Genomic DNA, 24,829 nt, shown 5'->3' with positions numbered 1-24,829 from the left:
GTGCTTCTCTTTGACAAAGAATGCATTTCACAAGACGATTTCCTGCGTTCCACTGACATGTATACATGCCGTTGACGTATCCAGAAGGTTGCTCAATGTTCTGTTCAGTGCACCACCGAGAGATAGAGCTTCTTTGAACTTCGAAACTTGACGAGCAAGATCTTTTGTTGGAATCAAAATGAAAGAAAGAGGGTTTTTCCCATGCCTGTCACACATGAAATCAACTTAAGAACCATAGAAAAAGTAAATCTTTGAGTTCTCAAATAGAGAAGTACAATCATAGCCATGGTATTAACAAACCCGTGTTTAGTGTTGAATTTGATTATTTTGCCAATGACAGTAATCCCAAAAGCAAGGGTTTTTTCAGTTCCAGTCCTAGCACGACCTTGCATTGCTGGCTGAAGCACAACTTTCTTTACAACCAACAAACATCAATACTCAGTTAAGAAAAAAGCAGATTACTTTCAATCGATCCCATTCCAAAAAGAAGAGCATATCCCAATCTCAGATATCACTAACCCATCATCGCTGTTGCTGCTACCAACACTTTCCCAATCTCCTACGTCAATACGTTCGTACTTAGCGGCGTAATCTTGAGCTGCGAATCTGGTGGGAGAATCCATCGAGGCTCTGAACTCTGAGGGTGCGCATAAAGTCTTCGGCTCTAATACCGGGGTTCGAAGCCTGAGGGAGGCGATGCTAGATTTGATAATTACGGCTTGATCGGAGACTGTAGGGGCGCTTGTGGCGGATGGAGAAAGGTGGTGAAAGAGCAGTGTTGAGAAGCTAAACGACAATGTTTCTATGATGGTGGAACCGTTACAGAACCATTCTCGAAGCAGTGGTCTTTTGGGAAATTGAGAATTTGAGAAGACGTCGAAGTTCAGAAGACCCTATACATGTAACTGGCCTGAACAAAACGTTGGTTAGAAGCCCAAAGCAAGCCATCTATGAAATAAACAAAAGATAAAACAACAGGTCACACAATTAAAGTAACAAAATCATCCGTAAATTAGATATTTTTGAGTTGCCAGGTGTCAGTGAAAGCCCCATGCTCTATGCTGAAGTGGCTCAAGTAGGAGAGAGCATAACCCAACTTTATTGTTATAGATATATAATAATCATGCGCTTATAAAGTAACAAAAAAATATTTACTTTTAATTTCCGGGTTTTGATCATAATCAAGCGGCAGCTTTGAACCGGGTATTCACCACAGGACATGCAATGGGATATTTAGTCGGAGAAATAGTTGTAGACAAGATGTCTCAGATATTTCAAAACTCAGGCAGAGTAATGTCTACACAATTCATTTTTTTCATGGGAGCTATATTGTCCATTATTCTTAAAGTTAATTCCACAGTCTACTGACAGTTACTACATTTTCATGTTCAGTCTTTCCAATGGGTCTCACATAACTTGGTGTGGACCAGCAACTAACTTTCCAATAATGGCCGGGATTGTTCCTCCTAAGCATCGAACCATGATCTATGCCTTTGATCGTGCACTCTAGGGTTCTTTGTCGTCATTTGGTGCTCCCTTGGTTGAGGTTAGATCGGAAAAAAATGTTTAGGTTTGACTCAGATGGAACTGATCATATTAAAATCACTACAAAAAAAACAGGTATTGATAGCATAATATTATAGCAGTGTTTTCCAGAGTGCTATGAAAAATCAATTTTATGTGTTTTGCTTTATATTAATAGCAGTTAAATACCGCTATTGGTGAAATTTAGTAAGCGGCAAACAAAAATCACTTAGACCGCGGAAACTTAACTAAAAATTAGATAAGCGCCAAAGTCGTAACATTTTCCCCCTTTACAATTAACACATTTTTGTTGTAAATAAAGGTGAAGAGTATATATATTTATTTGTGTTTAGTGGTAAAAGGATAGAGAGAGATTGAACGCGAGAGGAAGAGAGTTGAGTGTTTATTATTTTATAAATTCTGGAAAGTTAACAGTGACAAGTGAGAGAGAGATTATCCACTTTTCTTCTTTTTTCTTACTTCAGTTTCGATGTTACAAAGGTCCTATTTATAGGAAAAACTTAGTCGGTCAAAGACAAGATACTTTAGAACTATAATACTATAAAATAGACAGATATTTAGTGTGTATATAAAACAAAACCTAAAGGATAATCATATCTATATTTATCTTTAACACTCCTCCTTGATTATCCATTTTGTATTACATAGTGTCTCGTTAAAAACCTAGTCATGGAAAAATTCATTGGGACAAAAACCATGACAAGGGAAAAAGAGTACACTGCCGTAATCTCCCCCTGAGAATAACGGACACAGCTTTTTCTTCACAGGTCACGCAAATGCCGCATTCCGATACCGTAGACGTATTTTCGGAATGTTGTAGTCGGAAGAGCTTTGGTGAACAAGTCAGCCGGATTTTCGCATGACTGTACATACTCAATGTCCACTTCTTTATTTTTCTAAAGTTCTTGTATGTATGAGAAAAATCTTGGGGGGATGTGCTTTGTTCTATCACTCTTAATGTAGCCTTCCTTGAGTTGAGCAACACAAGCCGAATTATCTTCAAATATTTTCGTCGGTTCTTTCTCGTTGACCATTCCGCTTGATTCTTGTATGTGGTGACTCATTGACCGAAGCCACACATACATTCTCGACAAGCTTCGTGAAGCGCAATAGTTTCTGCATAATTTGAAGATGTCGCAACCAGAGTTTGTTTCTGGGACCGCCAAGAGATCGCGGTTCCACCAATTGTAAAAACATAGCCGGTTTGCGATCGAGCCTTATGAGGATCTGATAAGTATCCTGCATCTGCAAAACCAACCATACCAAACTCGGGTTTTCTAAAATACATTAACCCTAAATCAATTGTACCTTTGAGGTAACGGAATCCATGCTTTATTCCGTCCCAGTGCCTGCGAGTAGGAGCAGAACTATATCTTGTCAGGAGGTTAGTAGCAAAGGCAATATCTGGCCTGGTACAGTTTGCAAGATATAACAGCCCACCGATAACATTCATATAAGGTACTTCTGGACCTAATATCTTCTCGTTATCTTTGCAGGGCCTAAAAGGATCACTCTCAATATTGAGAGATCTACCAATCATTGGAGTACTCAAAGGAGTCGCTTTGTCCATACGAAAGCGTTTCAATAACCTGTTCGTATAGTTTGATTGATGCACAAATATTCCTTCTCGGAGATGCTCTATCTGGAGCCCAAGACAAAACTTTGTCTTACCGAGATCTTTCATTTCGAACTCCTCTTTCATATGAGTTCGAGCATCATCAACCTCCTTTTGAGTTCCAATTATGTTCAGGTCATATACATATACAACAATGATCACAAAGCCAGATGACGATTTCTTTATAAAAACGCATGGACATATCGCATTATTCACATATCCTTTACTCAAAAGATATTTACTTAAGCGATTGTACCACATGCGTCCGGATTGCTTTAATCCATAAAGTGATCGTTGTAACTTGACCAAACAAATCTCCCTAGATTTTTCTTTCAATGCCCCTGGCATTTTCAATCCCTCAAGAAGTTTCATATATATATCGTTATCCAAGGATCCATACAAATATGCAGTCACGACGTCCATGAGATGCATCTCAAGATTTTTAGACGCCGTTAGGCTCATCAAAAATCTAAACGTAATTGCATCCATTACCAGGGAATACGTTTCTTCAAAATCAATTCCCGGTCTCTGGGAAAAACCTTGGGCAACTAATCGGGCTTTATATCGTGTTACTTCATTTTTCTCATTTACTTTTCTCACGAATACCCACTTATACCCAACAGGATTTACGTTCTCAGGCGTTATGACTATAGGTCCAAAGATATTTCTTTTATTTAGGGAGAGTAATTCAATTTGAATGGCCTTCTTCCACTCCTCCCAATCATGTCTTTTCTGACATTCCAAAATGGACCTTGGATCGGGATCATCATTTTCATGATCGATCTCTTTGGACACAGAAAAGGAGAACATTCCATCGACATCTTTTATCTTATTTCTGATCCATAACTTTTCATCTCGGGCATAGTTGAAGGAAATCTCATACTTTTCTGTTCCCTTCTCGTCATCTGGATCATCTTTATCTATGCCTTCTTTCAGACATTTTTCAGTAACAGGTTCTTCTGGAACCTTTCCATTTATGTCTTCTTTCAGAAATCTTTCAATATCAGGTTCTTCTCGAACCTTACTATTTTGCTCATCCAATTTCTTTTTCTTTCGGGGATTTTTATCTTTAAAACCCGCTGACCTCCCCCTCTTTAACTGAACCCTGGGTTCATTCATTTTATTTCCATCAGTTTGTTCTTTAGGAACATCAACTCTTGATGGAACATTTTCAGCGGGTATACATGACTTCGTCATCCTTCTCGTATCTGTGAACGCATCTGGTAACTGGTTTGCCAAATTATGCAAATGCACAATTTTCTGAACTTCCAGCTCTCTTTGATTCGTAGGGGGATCAAGGTGTAACAATGACGGTGTACACCAAGTAATCTCTTTAGGAATTCTATTAATTCCTCCCCCAAACGCTGGAAATTCATCCTCATTAAAATGGCAATCGGCCAATCGTGCCGTAAACATATCACCAGTTACTGGTTCCAGATATCTTATTATACTTGGTGACGTATAACCCACATATATTCTCAATCTCCTTTGTGGGCCCATTTTTGTTCTTTGTGGCGGTGCTATCGGAACATAGACCGCACACCCAAAGACACGGAGATGGGATACATCTGGCTCTTGCCCAGATGCCAATTGTAATGGGGAGTACTTATGATATGCACTCGGTCTTAACCGAACCAGTGCAGCTACATGCAATATAGCATGACCCCATACAGAAATTGGGAGCTTCATTCTCAAGACTAACGGTCTTGCAATCAACTGTAACCGTTTTATCAATGACTCGGGCATGCCATTTTGTGTATGAACATGGGGTACTGGATGCTCCACATCAATCCCCATTGACATACAATAATCATCAAAGGCTTGCGATGTAAATTCACCATCATTATCAAGCCTTACTTTCTTAATGGCATACTCTGAGAACTGTGTTCTCAGCTTTATTATTTGGACAATGAACTTTGCGAAAGTCGTATTTCGTGTCGTAAAAAGAGACACACTTGACCATCTACTAGATGCGTCAATCAATACCATGAAATACTTAAACGGCCCGCACGATGGGTGGATCGGCCCACATATATCACCATGTATTCTTTCCAAAAACATTGGTGATTCATTGCCTACTTTTGCTGGTGATGGCCGAGTTATAAGTTTTCCTTGAGAACATGCATTACATGTAAACTCGCCCGTTTGCAAAAATTTTCCGTTTTTCAATGGATGGCCATTCGAATTTTGCACTATCTTTCTCATCATGACTGAACCAGGATGTCCTAGCCTCTCATGCCATATTTTAAATGTATCAGTAAACTTCATGTTTACCACGACATAGGACTCAGCCATGGTTATTTTCGTACAATATAGTCCAGAGGATAACATTCTTAATTCTTCTAATATATGTTTCCTCTCGGACTTAATGCAAAGAAATTCAATGCCATCTTTACTCATAGTCTCAATATGATATCCATTTCTTCGGATATCCTTAAAACTTAACAAGTTTCTATGAGACTCGGGGGAATACAATGCATCATTTATTTCAAATATTGTTCCCCCTGGCATTGAAAATTTCGCTCTTCTAGAGCCCATAATAATCTTTGCATAACCAGATATTGTACTTACGCTTCCAACGTAATCTCTTATTTTGAGACTGGAGAAATATTTCTTATCTTTACTTATCGTGTGCGCTGACGCACTATCTGCCAAACACAAATCTCCATCCATAGTCTCAAAGTTTGGCATTTTCTGAATATAAAACATATATTATTAAACATTAAACATGAAACATAACATATATCTTACAACAAAAGATATAGATACTATAATACAGTCTACTTATATCACATCGATCTACATCACTCATCGATACTCTCTGGCTCAACCAGAAAATCTGATACGTCGAGATGAGTATCATCGTTTAAACCATGAAAGGATGGCCCAGGTTCATCAGAGATGAAGTTTGTTTCACCTCTTCCTTTTTCTTTTCCCTTTTGGGATTCTCTATACAGATCGGCTAAATGTTTTGGCGTACGACAGTTACGTACCCAATGACCTTTCATGCCGCATCTGTAGCAAACCTTTCCCGTTTGCCTTTTATCATCCTGGCCCTTTTCATTCCTTTCATTTTCGTGGAAGTCTTTATTATTTCTTTCATCATAGGGACAGAATCTTCTTCCTCGTCCTCTTCCACGACCATGATAACGGTTTCCACCACGTCCACGACCTCGTCCTCTTCTATTATCATAACTGGATGATGCAACATTCGCTTCAGGGAATGGAGCAGATCCAGTGGGACGAGCTTGATGGTATAAAGTCACGAGTTGATTATTCTGCTCCGCTACAAGGAGGACTTGCATCAACTCCGAGTAACGGGTATATCCATTCACCCGGTATTGTTGCTGCAAGATTACATTTTCAGGATGGAACGTGGAGAGAGTTTTCTCGATCATATCATAATCACTTATTTTCTCTCCACATAACATCATCCTTGAAGTAATTCCGAACATCGCGGAATTAAACTCACTAACACTTTTGTAATCCTGGAACCGGAGATGGATCCACTCGTGTTTAGCTTTCGGTAAGATCACATATTTCTGGTGATCGAACCTCTCTTTAAAAGATTTCCAGAGGTCACAAGGATCCTCTTTCGTAATATATTCATTCTTTAAACCATCATAGATGTGGTGTCGTAAAAATATCATGGCTTTAGCCTTTTTCTCATCTGACACCGTTTTCGAACTATTGATGGTTTCCAAAAGCCCGTTTCCTCTCAGGTGCATTTTCGCACCCACTGCCCAGGTCATATAATTATTTCCCATAATATCCAGGGCATTAATTTCGATCTTTGTCAAATTCGACATGATAACTGTATTCATAAAATAATAATAAATATAGTAATCACGAGAATTTAAATGCATAATTTAAATGCAAAAATTAAAGGAATAAAATAAAAGCATAAACTTAAATTGCAGAAATTTAAATAGCAGAAATTTAAATAGCATAAATAAAATCGGGAGGCTCAGCCTACCACATGATCCGAGGAGTCATAGACTATCATATTGATCATTTTTCAACGTCCGAGGAGACATGGTCTACCATTTTGACTTTTACTTATTTCAAGGTCCGAGGAGATAGTTTACCATTTTTGACCTTTTATTTTTATTCACGGAGGCAAAGCCTACCACGTGTTTCTCTGATCGTGAAGGCATAGCCTACCATAACGATCAGTCGGGAAAGGCAGCGCCTATCTTCCCGAAAAATAAACGGAGAGGGTCCAACCTCTCACTCCGAAATAATAATAAAATTTAAATAAATTAGGTATATTGAAATACATAAATTTAAACATTACCTCGGCTGGTTTAAGAACTTTCGGATTGATAAGTCTCAGTTGGTCAGGGCCTCGTGCTGATAACGTGTTGTAAATAAAGGTGAAGAGTATATATATTTTTTTGTATTTGGTGGTAAAAGGAGAGAGAGAGATTGAACGTGAGAGGAAGAGAGTTGAGTGTTTATTATTTTATAAATTCTGGAAAATTGACAGTGATAAGTGAGAGAGAGATTATCAACTTTTTTCTTTTTTCTTACTTCAGTTTCGATGTTACAAAGGTCCTATTTATAGGAAAAACTTAGTCGGTCAAAACCAGATATTTTAGAACTATAATCTACATTATAATAGGGCAGTTGCATCACTCCTGATGCGACACGTCAGCGATATGTGGGTCATATTTTTAAAAAGTGCAAAAAAAAATGTCAAGTCTGTGACTCGAACCCGGGTAATTGAGATCTAAACAACAACATTTATACCACTGAGCTAAAAGATTCTTTGTACATTGATGGCTGAAACAAATATATATTTATGAAGGTCGGAAACCTTTGCTTCTTCGGTTTTCTCTGTGGGACTCACACTTATTTATTTTATCTAATGATTTAATAAATACTTTATAACTCACGTTTTGAAATGAGATTCATTAAAAAAAAGCCCAATAAACCTCTTTGGTCTGTAAGCGTTCTATTCAATGGAAGTTTAGGGCTTTCAATTTTTAATCATCGGTTCATGACTCATCTAAGAAACACAGATTGGCTCTTTGAGTTTCATGAATCAGTTTTTCTTCTTTAGTCTCTACATCTCCTCATCTTTAATAAATTCATCATCGGTTCTTTTATTTTGCCTGATAAATCATGATTGTGTGGTTTTAATTTTCTTTGGTCATCCTTAGCTTGCACCCTTTGATCTAACCAAGAAGAAGAAGAAGAAATTTGTCGTTCATGATGCCATCGAGGACTCAGCTGAGTCACATGGGAGACATACTATATGTTGCATGATTGTTCAAGAAGAGTTTATGTGATGTGAAACATATTTTATTTTTTTCATCAGTTGCTTTGTTTAATCTTTTTTTTCCTGCAAATAATGATGGCTTTGACAGTTCATTCACGGGAGCCAAGAAGTAAAAGAAGAAGAAGCCAGTGAGTGTTTGACATTTTCTGTGTTCCTGAGTTTTTTTTTTTCATTCATTAAACTTGGATTTTGAAGATTATGTGCCTCACATTCTTTTTATTTTGATGGTTGTTAGGTTGAATGAAGACCATTGAATAAAGAAAATGTCGATGCTCCTGAAGATTTGGAGGGTACTTTATATTTCTTTCTCTGATAATTCTAGCGACATAAATTTGAACCTTACACAGGGTATATTGCAGAGCATCCTAATGATGAGGAAGAGGTGGAGGGAATTGATCTGCACCAGCAACGTTACCCGTGGGAGGGAAGTGACATGGATTACTTATACGACGAGGTAAGCATATCATTAGATGGTTTGCGGTCCATCTTTGAGAGCCGTCGATTGTAAGTGTCTATCGTTTTGAAGTTGTACGACACTAAGATGTAAAGAATTACTAATCATGATTACCTTACTAGCAGAGTTCTTTTGCACATCTATTGTCAATGGAATTAACACTGGAAATTGATGGTGTTATATTTCATGTTCCAATGCTAACGCAAGCTCCAATATTGATTCTCAGCTTTAACATGCCAAAATCACAATGCAGGGGGTGTTGTAAGGTAATTCAGTAGGCACAAATGTTCAGTTGAAAAAAAAATTCTAAACTGTATTTATGCATCAAACTTATCATCCGTAACATAATAATATGTTTTTTCTGTGCTAAGAACCGTTTGTAAATAAATGTCTCGGATGTATATGACTGCTTAGTTTGTTGCTTTTGACAGTGAAATCACTAAGCTTGCAATGTGTCAGGACAACAAAAGCATCACAGCTGATGGTTAGCTTTACAATTTCATTGGTTTCTTTTTCCTATTATGTTGGATGGATTATTTTAGCTAACAAATATCGCAACAGAACGCTGGCAATAACTCTAATAGATTTATATATACATTTAGAATTGGAAGTTTGGTGAGAACATGAACAAGTACTTCTGTCACGCTATTGGACAGTTATAAGCCATTTCAAGAGAATTGATTTCTTATATTTCCCATAATCAGTAAGATTTTAACTGTTTTGTCTACTTTGCATTCATACCTCATTCTCCATCTAACTTATCGGTGCTACTATATAATGATCAAGTCATTTTCTGCACAAATAGGTAAGTGGGGATGTTACGCTGGGTGCTTGGTTTTTTGGGCTTGGCTATACAAAGTCTGTTGTGACTCTAAAACTTTTACCTCATTTAACATTGATTATGGTTCTTGGGAAAATTGCAGATTATGAATGAAAGGCACAAGCAGGGAACATATGTGTAGCTGCGTTCGACTCGACATGTAGCGGTATCTGCAGAACCGCTGATCCCATTGTGGAGGTTAACATGCAATGTATTGACCTGGAAATCATTATTTGGAAGCTACATTTCGAGGCATTTCCTCAACATATAAATAGACCATAGACAGAGTTTGATATTTATAATACTCAGTGATCATGGAGTCTGCAGAAAACAGTCCTTTTGCATATTCTATATGGAACCAAGAGATATGTCATTTGTTTGATGATTGTATTATGATAGCTACTAACATAGGAGATGACTAGAGAAAGAAAAATGAGTATGAAACTCTTATATGGTAGCTTTTGTAAACACATTTGAGTTTATTAACAGTTGTGACAAGCAATTATGTTTATAGTAAAGGAAACCCGCCGCAGCGTCAATAACAAATGCGCTTGTTTTTTGGTTGTTTGGGATTGAAATAGCTTATGGGTTTTCTAAATCAATATAATTGATTTGACTAAAGCTATCTTGGATGACAGAAAGAATGATTGTAAGTTTAATAACTTCTACTTTAGACTTTAATTTCAACTAAATTATAATCAGTCTTTTATTCATATCATCTTAGTTATAATCGTAAGGATTTATTAGAATAAATAAACAGTTTCAACAATATTTAATATGTGATTTAATAAACAAAAGAACATGCAGGATTTTTAGGATTTAAAGAGATTGGAGACAATAGTTAATGAATATGAAAAAAATACGAAGCAGATGATGACAAATGATTCGAGCAAATTAGTGGCAACACAGAGCTAAGCGAGATAAAAATATCAATCAATAAAGAATGAAAGAAGAATGAGCAGAGTTAAGTTATTACACAAGTCAAAACTAAGACAAATCAAACGACATAACGTGAAAACAAATGTAAACAAGACAAGAGGAGATGGTGAATATAAAATGCATTGAAAAACTGAATGCTGGATTAGTAAGAAAGAGACAAAAATAGATTAAAATGCAAAAATCCCGCGCCAAAAAACAAAAATAGATTAAAATGCAAAAACTCCGCGTCTTGGCGCGGATGACAATCCCTAGTACTATAAAATAGACAGATATTTAGTGTGTATATAAAACAAAACCTAAAGGATAATCATATCTATATTTATCTTTAACAATTTTTAGTTAAAGTTGCAAAATTTAGTCTTGACAAAAAAAGAGAGTTCCAAACAAAAAAAACAATTGAAACCCTATCGACTCTCTCTTCTTCTCCCACTCGCCGTCTTCTCCGAATCACCACCACGGCCATCACCACCGGTCCTATCCCATCTGTCAGCAAGTCCAGCACGTCTCCGTCCAACTCTTCACCCCCGTTCCTCTTTTCCTCGTCTCCTCCTGTCGTAATCTCTCTCATTCTATTTGCTTCTACTCTATCAACCTCAGGTTTTTCCTTACAATCCAATGTAAGCAACTCTTGTTCGATTACTTTGCAGCAGGATTCTCGGGAGTGAGGAAAATTGTGAGTCGGAGACGAACAGCGGCGGCGAGGAGACATAGCTTAACTTCGACTTCCATGGAGTTTGGCGTGTGTTCAAGCTCGAGGGATGAGGAGATGGATTCAAGGGAGGAGATGGAGTTGGATTCAAAGAATAAGTCTTTTACCCTCTTTCTCAGATTCAATTTCATTTCTAATTTAATGTATTGATTATGGAGGAAATAACCATATGACAGGAATTCAATTGAGACAGAGACGAGCGAAGAGACGACCTGCCTCTCGATCTGCCAATCTAAGGTATGTCAGTCTCCATTCTCGTGTTCTTCATAAAGTCAAGTGAGCAAGCTCGTTCGTATGTTGAAGGTTGGAGGTGAAGCAGTGGAGAAATTCTTGGTTCCAGGAGAGCCCTCGCTATGGTATTCAGTTCAATTTACCTTAACAAGGCTTGATTGTCTTGTTCTCAAGCGTCCTTATGGTTTCTTTGGTCTCAGCTTATGTTACTTCCAATTTTTGAAATGTAGATGGAGCTAATTTACCTCATTCTTCGATTCCCCTTCTCAATCTCACGGGCTTCTTCTCTCTCTCTCTCTTTTGTTATTGCAGTGTTCTTGTTCAATGTTGCAGGGCTCAAGATGGTCGTTTGTGAATCTACTCCCCTTGTCAAGTGAGTCTTACTTATTCCAAATTATTTATTCTACATATAATGGATTCAGAAATAAAGTATGTTATTTTTTAACGAGATATGTGATGCTATGTATTCAGATAAGGTCAGGTGAGCAAGCGTTGTTATGTGATGTTCAAGGGTGTAGGAAACTGATGTTCTCGATTAACTTCAGCGCTGCTAGGATTTTGAAGTAGGGCATTTGCATAACTCATAGGAGCCAACATCACGAGTAGTATGACTTCTGTAATGGGACTCCATGAATTTGGTAACTGTTGCTTGTGTAGTGTCAACACTCTGTTTTGTTACTAATAATCTGCGATATGTAGAGTTTTTTCTTATGCTCTGCTCCTTTCTGTTTTTCTTCTTCTTAAAGTCAGTTCCTTTACTTCAGTTTCATTGTCATCTCTTATCAGGTTGAGATCCTTAAACTAAGAAGAAGAAGATCCTTAAAGGTAGGATAACTCTTTTAACAGTATTTACAAAATTGAAACCTGTTTGAAACTAAACTCATAAATCATGTGTCCAAGCTGATTATTGTGAGTGAGTTAGTGTCTTATAATCTGTTATGTTCTCTGGAACACGACTTTATATTGTGATTATAAGAGTTTTGTCACTAAAATATTGTTTCTTATTTGGTTTGGCATTCTCATGAACGTGCATCATTTGGATATCAATATGCCTACTACTCTATTGCTGAATTTGATTTTTTTCTTGTTTGGTTTTCAAATCTTATTCGTTCTAATAGATTCTTTTGGGTTTGGTGTAGAGATCTATTGAGGGACACACGAATAGCACACAAAGTTGATGGAAGAGTATGAAGACTAAGAACATGAGCGTGGACACACTTGTGGATTAGTTTTAGGTTTAGTTTAGGGTTATCTGGTTTGATTTTGGTTTAGTTTTTTATTTATAAACCATAATATTTTTGTAAATCAAAATTTCTTTTCTAATAAATTGTATTATTTTTTTAAAAGCAATATAAACCAATTATAACTATTTAGAAATGCTATCAAATAGATATGTAGTTTTGTAAACAAACGCTATTATAATGTTAACTAGGTGTCTTCCTCCACCATGTGCAGTAAAAAAAATTAAAATAATTTTTAACAGATAAATATAAATTATATTTTAAAATAAAATTTTATTAATATTGTAAATTTTTTTTTTCGTATCAATATTTTAATATAAATTATAATCTTAAATAGATTTTTCTATCTATTTATTTTAATTAAATATATTAAATAAATTTGTAAAATTTAAAAATATATAATTAAATTATATTTCAAAATTGAATATATTTATTTTAATGATGATTTATGAGTTATTCCTATATTCTAAAAAATTTTCAAAAATATAAATTGACATTAAATGTAATATATGAGTTATTACCATATTTTAAAAAGTTTACCAAAAATATAATTAAATATATTAAATAAATTTGTAAAAGCTGCATAATTACCAAAAATTAAAATTAAACAATATTTATAAAATTTGTACATATATAAGAAAATAATGATTTTACGGTTAAATTTTTATAATTTTCTAAAAAAAATTGTATACATTTTTGAAAATTTTAGTAATAAAATTGCATAATTTAAACATATATAATTAAATTATATTTCGAAATTTATAATGTCATATTTGAATATATTTATTTTAATGATGATTTATGAGTTATTCCCATATTCTAAAAAATTTCCAAAAATATAAATTGACATTAAATGTAAAGTTATTACCATATTTTAAAAAGTTTACCAAAAATATAATTAAATATATTAAATAAATTTGTAAAAGCTGCATAATTACCAAAAATTAAAATTAAACAATATTTATAAATTTTTAGATATATAAGAAAATAATGATTTTACGGTTAAATTTTTATAATTTTCTAAAACAATTGTATACATTTTTGAAAATTTTAGTTATAAAATTGTATAATTTAAAAATATATAATTAAATTATATTTCAAAATTTATAATGCCATATTTGAATATATTTATTTTAATGATGATTAATGAGTTATTCTCATATTCTAAAAAAAATTTCAAAAATATAAATTGACATTAAATGTAATATATGAGTTATTACCATATTTTAAAAAGTTTACCAAAAATATAAATTAACATTAAATGCAATTGTCCATGTCATATTAAGCTATAAGACATGTCATCAATTTCAGTAGCCATGTCATATTTGTTTTGTGAAATTGACTGTAGAAAGGACATGTGACAAAATCACTTCACAAATATAGTCTTTGTATACATTTTTGAAAATTTTAGTAATAAAATTGTATAATTTAAAAATATATAATTAAATTATATTTCAAAATTCATAATGCCATATTTGAATATATTTATTTTAATGATGATTTATGAGTTATTCTCATATTCTAAAAAAAATTCCAAAAATATAAATTGACATTAAATGTAATATATGAATTATTACCATATTTTAAAAAGTTTACCAAAAATATAAATTAACATTAAATTCAATTGTCTATATCATATTAAGCTATAAGACATGTCATCAATTTCAGTAGTCATGTCATATTTGTTTTGTGAAATTGATTGTAGAAAAGACACGTGACAAAATCACTTCACAAATATAGTTTAGGAGACTATATAATAGCAAACAAGAAATACCGCTATTATATAACCTAGATACAATAGCGTGTACAAAACTTACAATAGCGTGTACAAAACTGCTATTATAAGTGGGGGACCTATTATAGATGGGGCAAACATAGCGGTTCGTAATACGCTATCTAGGGCCTATGATAGCGGTTTTCTAAGGCTAAGAAAAGCAATTTTTTTTGTAGTGAATTCTGGTGGTGCGGCCGAGGCTTTGTCCAAGGGGATCTTGTCTATGATGGCTATCCCATTTGGATTGTGTTGACTTTGTTACACACCGTCACATTTTATTTTCAAGAAAGATCGAAAAATGCTATAAATCCAAGTTCAAGAGAAATGGAGATGATATGAAATTTATTATGATTTCTATTTTATTGTTGTATTTAACTATGCTGAAAACATATTCCTATTTGGTAACCTCCACACGTTTGGTAACCTCTACACGTTTCCGTTTGGGCGGACAACTGGTCTCCGTTTGGTAACCTACACACGTTTCTCGCTGGATCAAACTCAAGATTGGGCATCTCTGAGAATGCAACAATCTCTTCCCTGTACCGGAATGGTGGTTGGAGACTGCCTCCGGTTCGCTCTGATCCACAACTACAGCTCTACACTTACTTGACAACGATCCAACTGCAGGAAAGTGAAGACTACTATGAGTGGGAGATAAATGGAAGCATCTACGAAACATACCAAACTGGGGTATTATATGATTACCTCCGACAACCAATGCCTGATATGCCTTGGACGTCGCTAGTCTGGATATCGAGGGGAGTTCCACGACACTCCTTTCACTCATGGTTAGTGATCCAAAATAGGCTTCCGACAAGGGACAGACTACTGAGCTGGGGACTACAAACAGATGACCGGTGTTTGCTCTGCAATGCAGCACAAGAAACAAGAGATCACATCTTCTTCTCCTGTACTTTCAGCTTCGACCTTTGGCTAAAAGTAACCAGAAGACTCGATCACTTACCTCAACGATCCTGGGATGATACGATTATGCAGATGACCTCCTTGCCCCCGCCTCAATGGAAACGAAATCTCGACCTCCAAGCTTGGCAATCAACTATGCATTGGCTCTGGAATGAGAGAAACACTAGGATGCATGCAAGCACTTTCAGATCAACAGACTGCTTATTCCGACTCCTGGACCAGCAACTACGAAACAAGCTCCAGAGCTTCAGAGATTCAAATCCAACTAAATCCTCACTAATGATGCAGAGCTGGTTCCGAGTCTCCTGAAAATTTGACCCCTTCCGCTCTGGCCTCACCGCAAAAGACTGTCGACTATCCTCAGACTAGAAAACCAACTTGGGCTTGGGCTTATTTTATCAACTAGACTCTCTATGTGATTTGGGTGTATGACTATAGCCAAGAGGCTTGTAAACTATTTTGGGTCTTTTATTTAAATTTAAGAAAGCTGCCTTACAAAAAAAAAAAAAAACATATTCCTATTTTATTATTGTAAAAAGACTGGATCTCTAGCTTTTATGATTTTTTTATATAAAAATGGTATTGATTTTATTGCCATACATAGAGGATTTTTGTTGACCAAGTTGTCTAATTTCCAATAACAAAGTCAGAACTTGATGAGGAGAATTTTACTGTTGAGTGATTTATATGGTTGGTACAGTAAAATTATTTTTGTTCTTAAGAAATAAACCCCAAATCCATCGAGAATTGTCTTCGTCTCTACCCATAGGTCGCCTTTATACAAAAACAATGAACATCAAGTTAGCAACTTTCAATTTCCTTACAGAAATCTAATTTGGTGATTGTTTGGTTAGTAACTTTGTGTGTGATTCACACAGTGTTTATCGAACAGGAAAGATTTATGGAATATCTATCTCTCTCATTCTCATCAACTTAGCCACACTGATGCAACGAGCAGACGAAAAACTCATTCCCTCGGTTGCCAAAGATGTGAAAGAAGCATTTAACGCAACCCTCTGTGATATTGGATACCTCTCATTTATAAGAAACATTGTTCAAGGACTTGCCTCTCCTTTAGCTGGTTTATTGGTCGTTAGTTATGACCGTCCGACAGTTTTCGCAGTCGGTTGTTTATGCTGGGTCCTATCAACTGTTGCAGTTGGAGCAAGCCACTTCTTCACCCAGGTTTTATTCGATTTACATATGGTTTTGAGATCAGATATTGGTTAAATTTTTTTTCTCTGTTACATTATGAGCTTTTGCACAGAAGTTCATATTAACCTTTCAATGCAAAAATATATTATGCAATAATTAAGACATGGTTGACACATAGACTATTAATATTATACATAACAGATATAAATGTCTGATTGGGGCTAATATAATTTCCTGGACTAGGTTACCGTTGGTGTAGCAGTCAATGGGTTTGGACATGCAATTGTTTATCCAGTGCTTCAATCGATAATAGCGGATAGTTTTAAGGATAGTGCAAGAGGTTTTGGCTTTGGTTTATGGAATCTCATTGGTACGGTTGGAGCTATATGTGGAACCGTCCTACCAACTGTCATGGCTGGTCATGATTTCTTAGGAATCCCAGGATGGCGATGCGCCTTTATGTTGTTGGCAACAATGAGTGCGATGATCGGGGTTCTAGTGTTTCTATTTGCCACTGATCCAAGGAAAAGGAAAAATAGTAGCTTCATTTCTCATGATCATGAACGGTAGTATAAAGCTCTTTAATTTAATACAGCGCCAACATTACAAAATCTTTTTTTTTTTGTTATTACGACCTTTAGTTTTGATGTTGTTATTTTTGTAGAGACGAACTTATGGTTCTTAAAGGGAAAAACTATGATGCTGCAACAATGGAGGTTACGAGCACGGTTTGGAAGGAATCCTGGGTGGCCATAAAAGATGTAACTAAGTTACAAACATTTCAGATCATCGTCTTGCAGGGAATCGTAGGTTTGGTGCCATGGAATGCAATGGTTTTCTGGACCATGTGGTTCGAACTCATTGGTATGCATCCCTTTTTATACTTAATTTTATTTCTAATTATTTCATGGTTTATGCTCATGTATACAAAGAATCCTCAATGGTATGCATTACAATTGTATAAGAAATGAAATACGGCAAAAAAAATTGATGTTTTGAAACCCCAAACACTAGTTCCTCGGTATTTCCTCGGAATATTCCGAGGAAATTCCGACGGATATTTTACTATCTGTCGGAATTTCCTCGGAATATTTTCATTTTACCGGGCAAATATTTCGCGAAAATTGAAATTAGAATTCCGACGGAATTCCGACGGATAATGTCCGTCGGACCCTAGGTTTTATAACCACGAGCCCCTTCTTCTTCCCCATTTCTCTGTTCTTCCTCTGCGCGACTCCTCTCTTTCTCTCCGGCGATTTCCCCCTGAAATCCGACGATATCTCCGGCGATCTCCCTCTTCTCTTACACAAATCATGTAAGGACCCTATCCCACTCTCTTAGGTTCTATTTGTTAGGTTTTTGTGTAGTTTTGATAGATTTTTGTTAGGGTGATTGGTTAGGATTGTGATTTGGTTGTATAATAGGTTTAGAATTGTGATTTGGTTGAATAATTTGTTTTGTTGAATTGATTTAGAATTTTTTTATAATTTTTTTATTTTTTGTATTTATAAAATCAATTTTTGTATATAAAATCGATTTTTGTATTTTACAAAACGATTTTTCTATATAAATTCGATTTTTTGGATTTTACAAAAAAAAATTTCTATATAAATTCGATTTTTTGGATTTTACAAAACATTTTAATTATTAAACAATTTTTATTTATTAAAACTATTTTTGTTTATTAGAACTATTTTTATATATTTATTAAAAAAATTTAATATATATAAATCTTTTTCTGTGATTAAATTATTTGGGATTTTTTTTTAATAAAAAAATTAATTTATATATTTCTGTATTTATTAAATATATATTTTTTAATTTACAGGTCTCATGATGATCAGACCCGGCCTCGACAGCGTCGTGGTCGTGGTGGTACGGGGAGCCAGTCTCGTGATTCCAGCCATTTTCAGGATTCCCCTTCGCCCCACAGCTCCAACCATACATCTCCCTCTGCTGCACCCGCTCATGCTCCTCTCGCTCCCGCTGCTGCATCCGCTCCTGTTCCTCCGGGTCCTCCGGGAGTGATGAGGGTTGCGGAGTTGGTTCAACAGCCCGGTCGTGACCATCTTTCGTATCTCACTCCGTATCCACATGGACGGGGTCAAACATGGTAATTAAACATTTTTTTTTCTTTAAATTTGGATTCATTATTAACCGTTTGTTCTTTTAATAAGGTTCAACCGATCCGGGAACGGGATCAGCGCATGGATCAACCGTATGATGTACTCGGCCCTCGACAGTGGACATCCGACTTTCACTCACTTCCCAACCGACAAGCAGGTTCTGTGGTTTCGTCAGTTTGCGGTAAGTATTCTAATTTTTTACTTATATTTTTAATCTTTAATATAAATTTTCTACTAATTGTGTTTTTTTTCAGCAAGAGTTCAACTGGAATTCCGATGAGACGCTCTTTATCTATCACCACTTCGTCCATAAAGTAATGGACAACTATGGGAAGCAGATCCACGAGTGGAAGAAGAAGTGGGAAATCAATAAGGTTCGATTTAATTTATTAAACAATTTTTTAATTTATTAAACTATTTTTTAATTTATTAAACTTTTACTTTTTTTTTAATTAAAAGGTCCCAAAGTCGATGAACGATACGGTCTGGAAGGAGTTGTGTGCGCATTGGGATAAGGAGGAGACGAAAGAAACTTCTTCCACCAACTCCACCAACCGCAGGAGCGACCGTAAAGGGAAGGGCATCTACAAGCATAACTTGGGTGCTCAATCTATTGTCACTCTCGGAGATCGCATGGTAAGTTCAACCGCTTTTTCTTCAATTATTTGAGTTTCAGAATTTAAATTTATTGTGCATTTCTTCTAATTTCTAATGTTTCTTTAATTTTATGTTTTTTTTCAAGGCGGAAGAAAATGATGGCGAGCCGGTCGATGATCTCGCCCTAATGAGGAGGGCGTATACCAACAAGAAGACCGGCCAGATTGATGACGGTCTTGTGAGGGACGTGGTCGACCTGGTCCAAACTCAGGTGGTAGACGAAGTGTCTCAGCTTCAAACCGAGGATGACGCTTCGACGGCTTCGACCAACTTGTCCCGGTTTCGAATCAACGAAATCGTTGAATCCGTAAGTTTTTTTTTTTTAAGTTCAATTCATTTATTTCTTGGTTTAAATTTCTAAATTTGGCTTTTTTCTATTCAGTCGGTTTCAAAGATGAAGGGACGTTTGTTCGGTTTGGGTCGTCGCACCCGGTCGGTTCCTCCTTCTTCTGCACCACCGCCCTTTGTTGATCCAGAAGTACTTACGGCTCAGTTGAAGGACAAAGATGATCGAATATCTTTGTTGGAGACCCAGATGGCGGCTCAACAGGCGGGCTATGAGGCACAGAGGAGGCTGAACCAGCAAATGATGGAGATGATGCAGAGGATGTACCCGAACGAGGTGTTCCCGGACGTGCCAGACCCGTAGTTTTTTTTTCCCCAATCTCGGAATGTTTTATTTTTATTTGTGAAACTTTGAATATTAATTAGTATGATTTCAATTTTACTTTTAATTTCATATTTTCGAATTTAAATTTCAGAAATTTTATTTTTTCAAAAAAATTAATATTTTTTACATTTCGAGGAAATTAATTATATTTTTCACTACATCGATCGATGCGTTTTTGAACAAAAACGCATCGATCGATCCGTTTTTTTTAAAAAACATAGCGAGGGACATTTCCCTCGGAATTTTCCGAGAGACAACTCCCTCGGAAAATTCCGAGGAACGGATCCCTCGGAATATACCGAGGGAACAGTTCCTCGGAATAAACCGAGGAAAAATTCTGTCGGTATACTCCTATCGATCGATGTATATATGTCCAAACACGCATCGATCGATGAACTTCCGAGGAATTATCCCGACGAAGTTCTACCTCGGTATATTCCGAGGACTTTTCCGACAAACAAGGATCCTCGGAATTTCCTCGGAAATTTATTTCCTCGGAATTCCGTCGGAAAATTCCGAGGGATTTCAGAGGAAAAAAGAAATTCCGAGGAATTATTTCCGACGACGTATTTCGTCGGAATTGCGTCGGAATAACGATATTCCGACGAAATTCCGACGATTTTTTCCCTCAGAATCCTTGATGTTTTCTTGTAGTGAAGACAATATATTGATACAATTTTTCTCAACAAACCTAAGTGAATGCAAACTAAACAAATCGAGTAGAATAAACCTAAAATCCGTTCCGACTTTCATCCCTATTCGACAATATTCTTATGAAACATGAACTCCAACTGCATGTTTGTCAAAATATTTTCACTTTTCAGGTTTTGATCACAATAAGACAGCATCTCTGAGCGGGATGTTCACAACCGGACAAGCAATAGGGTCTTTGGTTGGGGGAATAGTTGCAGACAAAATGTCTCGTATATTTCCAAACTCAGGGAGAGTTATGTGCGCCCAATTCAGCGTTTTCATGAGAGCTATATTCTCCATTATTCTCTTAAGAATAATCCCACAGTCAACTAGCAGTTACTACATCTACTCAGTAGCGGCCTTGAGGGGAAGCAATGGAAGCATGTGCTTCCGGCCTGATAAATGTTAAGTAAATTTTCGGCCGTAGAATAACAAAATCTTGTGTAGCTCTGTTGGTATATGTCTTGCACTTATCCTACGAGGTCACAGGTTCGATGAGATCAGGCTACATTTTTAGCTTTCAATATTTTTGAGCTTCTGGTCCAAAATATTTCAGGGCCGGGCCTTCATTCTTTTTCTAATGGGTCTTACCATAACTTGGTGTGGACCAGCCATTAACTCTCCAATTTTAGCTGAGATTGTTCCTCCTACGCATCGAACCATGATATATGCCTTTGATCGTGCACTCGAGGTGTCATTTTCATCGTTTGGTGCACCTTTGGTTGGTATTATGTCGGAGAAAGTATTCGGGTTTGACGCAAAAGGAATTGATAATATTAAAGACTCTGGCCGTGAGGCAGAGGCGTTGTCAAAGGGGATCATGTGGATGATGGCTGTTCCGTTTGTATTGTGTGGTCTTTGCTACACACCGTTACATTATCTTTTTCGAAAAGACCGGAAAATTGATAGAACTCCGAGTTCAAGGGAAGCAGAGATTATATGATCATTAGTATGCTCGTCATCAGCATGTTTCAGCAATAAATCAGTGAAACAATCATGTTTGTATTTACTTGGTTTTGACTTCTGATGTTTCTTATATTTTATTCAGAAAAATATTAATCATACTATTGGGCATTAGCGTTTGTGAATGGTGTTTTAGACTTAGCCGACTGGCGTATGTTGTTTGAAATTAGTGATAGACTTGTTTTAATTCTCCGAAACGTGAAATTTGACATTTACTTTAGTTTTAATGATATACTAAAGGGCGGGTATATTTTTTTTAGGGCGGATATATTTTTTGTTTTACATTTTTTTTAAAAAAAATTAATTTTCATATTTATATTTTTCTTTATAATCATATTTATACTTTTCTTTGTAATTGTGTTTCTCTTTGTAATCCTATTTAACAAAATAAAATGGGTTTTATAAATTGTGATCCAATGTAAATAGAAACCACGTTACCTTTAAAGCGCAAAACTAATTCTAAAATATAGAATTAGTGGTTTACAGTTATATTATTTACTTAATAGATAATAACTCTTTAAATAAAAAAATAGTTGGATCCTACTTTTATTGATTGGTCATACTGTTGTTTTAATAGAATATATAACATTTAATAAATATTTTTGATCGAATAACCTATTTCGGTCCCGTTAAACTAAATGAGTTTATATGAATGTTTATTTCTATTAAAACCGTTAAACCCTATTTTAACATCTTGTTCTTTGTTAATTGATAAACTTAATGTCTATTTAAAATATTTAAAATTTGAATAAATTAATGTCTAGTTGAATAAATCCTAATTTTTTAGGTGAGATGTAAGTTATAATTAGTTAAAATAATTAAATATACCAAATTTTATTATTACTAAATATTATATTTTAATAGTCGGTGAAAATAGTATATATCTTCTTTCATAATATTAAAGGTGAAAAAATGAAACTACAATAAGTATTTTTATTTTGTATTTCTTAACAAATATAAAGTGTCTGTGATATAAAAATTAAATTTTATACTTTTTAACCGAGATTATAAGAAATAATTAGCATACAATTATAGAAAGATATGTCAATAATGTAACTGTATACATAATTATATAAAATAATGTGTTCTATTAATAAAATAAAATGTTAAAATTCTAAAAAGAAAAATGTTCAGATTATCCAATAACACACAAAAGAAAATTTTGATAGAATACTGTTGAAAGGAAGTAAGCAAACTTAGTTTTGATATAAACCCAAAAGAAAAGAATAATTATTATCATTTATATAACAGTTGACTAATATAAATATTAGAAAGAAGTGGTGTGGCCATCGATAATTATGGAAAGGAGGTTACAAAATACATGTTTTGACCAATAGATGGTAGTTATGGAAATACAGTTTTAATTTCAATTCAGTTTAAAAGTATTATGTTTTATTTCTTTTAGATTTGATAACATAGAAAAACAATTATTAGACTCAACATATATCAATTGGTCATACTTGTGTTTTAATAGAATAGATACATCAACTTATCCCTTTCTTGTTAATCAAGATGGTTTCGACGGATTGATCTCGATTGGTGAAGATGGGTTCGGAACGAGAATAATGGCCAGCGTTTGAAGTGTGTCTAGAAGAAATTAAGATTTTGAAAGCAAGTTTCCTAAACTAAGAGATCATTCATGTATCCCGGACGGAGAATTCAAGGACGGATAGTCTAGCATGCAGCTTCAGAAAACAATAGTATTTCGTCATTCACTTGGATGCGGAGTTACCAGTTTGGTTCACAAAGTCAGCATGAGTCTGTTTATGCTAATGAAAAAAATATTAATCAAATAGCCATTTAAAAAAATAATTTTTAAAATGTAAGTTATTTACAAAGGTGATATGCTGAGGTGGCAACACCACAATCTCTCTGCCCATTTAATAAATTCTCCTTGCTTCGCTAGAGAAATTACATCAAACTAGGTACCGCTAAACTTAACGGTGCAATCATAAGTATTTAGTGAAACTCACCTAACTACAAAAATAGAAGAAACTTAAGAACGTTATGCAGCATTTCCTGACACCGCTGCCTCCTGTGAAAGCAAAATGAAACAAATAGTTAAGCAATATATGCAAGAAAACAAACTAAAGAGATGTCCAACTCTAATTAGTACGAGCCTTTTTGGGATAAAAACCAAAAGTAAATCCATGTGGTTTTGCCTAAGGCCCCAAGTGGACAATATCATACTAATCGGATAATATAGAGTTGGACATGAGCTTTAACAATCCCAATAATTGGTATCAGAGACATGTTGACAAGAAATCTGCAAAAAGACCAAAATACCCTTCGAATAGGAATGAGACCCATCGAGTTAGGACTGGGAGGTGTGTGTGGCAGAGATCAAGTCAAAAGATCATAGAAGTCAGTTGTGCGACACGAGATGAATGTAATCCTTAGTTTGAGAGAGAGAATGTGAGATAACAAACTAAGTCCGATATTGGAGAATTAGACAAGGAGTGTCTAATATATAAAGGGATGTTCAACTCTAATTAGTACGAGGCCTTTTGGGATGAAAACCAAAAGTAAATCAATAAGAGCTTGCCTAAGGCCCAAAGTAGACAATATCGTACTAATCGGATAATATAGAGTTGGACATGGGCTTTAACAATCCCAGCAATATATATACCGTTGGCTATTCTATATATTCTCTCAATTTAAACGTAAGTTATACCTTGCCAATATTTAGCTTCTCAGGTAAACCTGAAGATGGATCAGAAGCAGGCTTTGAAAACCTAAGACCATCATTATAGCAGATTCTTAATACGGGTTTTTAGCTAAATGAGTGATTTAATTAAATCAAAAATAAATATAATTATAGTTACCGATCCTTAGTAAAGGATTTTGGCAACCGATCCTTAATAGGTCGTCTTCTTCTTCGACAGCGAAGGATGGACGGAGATCGCCAGATCTGGCTCGTTCCGGCGGGGGTTTGTTATGGCTCTCGAGTTCTACATGATGGTGCTGGAGTCCCGGAGATTCGGTGAAGAAGGTGAAGAAGATCGTTGAAGCGTTCGTTCTGCGACCGA

At 35.4% G+C, this 24,829-nt stretch overlaps 1 protein-coding gene and 2 long non-coding RNA genes across 13 annotated transcripts; 1 reads left to right on the top strand and 2 right to left on the bottom strand.

The window, feature by feature from the left end:
* Positions 1-5,964: 5,964 nt before the first annotated feature.
* LOC125590367 lies at positions 5,965-6,888 on the bottom strand. The gene has a single exon (XM_048763920.1). The coding sequence runs from the start codon at positions 6,886-6,888 to the stop codon at positions 5,965-5,967; it is 924 nt and encodes a 307-aa protein (XP_048619877.1).
* Positions 6,889-8,686: 1,798 nt separating this feature from the next.
* Positions 8,687-12,966, top strand: LOC106389690. 11 transcript variants are annotated; one of them, XR_001278099.3, is made up of 9 exons: positions 8,687-8,734; positions 8,804-11,211; positions 11,305-11,464; positions 11,543-11,603; positions 11,670-11,722; positions 11,910-11,970; positions 12,069-12,235; positions 12,384-12,422; positions 12,737-12,966. It is a non-coding gene; the product is annotated as an uncharacterized LOC106389690 (long non-coding RNA). The 11 variants fall into 11 exon arrangements; XR_001278100.3 differs by having other exon boundaries at positions 8,688-8,734; positions 11,305-11,603; positions 12,069-12,078; positions 12,143-12,235; XR_001278098.3 differs by having other exon boundaries at positions 11,308-11,603.
* Positions 12,967-22,368: 9,402 nt separating this feature from the next.
* LOC125590340 lies at positions 22,369-24,829 on the bottom strand. Its single transcript, XR_007326684.1, has 2 exons — positions 24,626-24,829; positions 22,369-24,535 (listed from the first exon to the last, which is right to left on the bottom strand). It is a non-coding gene; the product is annotated as an uncharacterized LOC125590340 (long non-coding RNA).

Source organism: Brassica napus, chromosome C7 (assembly GCF_020379485.1).
Source record: "Brassica napus cultivar Da-Ae chromosome C7, Da-Ae, whole genome shotgun sequence".
In the NCBI taxonomy this organism is placed as follows: Eukaryota; Viridiplantae; Streptophyta; class Magnoliopsida; order Brassicales; family Brassicaceae; genus Brassica; species Brassica napus.
This window is presented reverse-complemented; position numbering and strand designations above follow the sequence as displayed.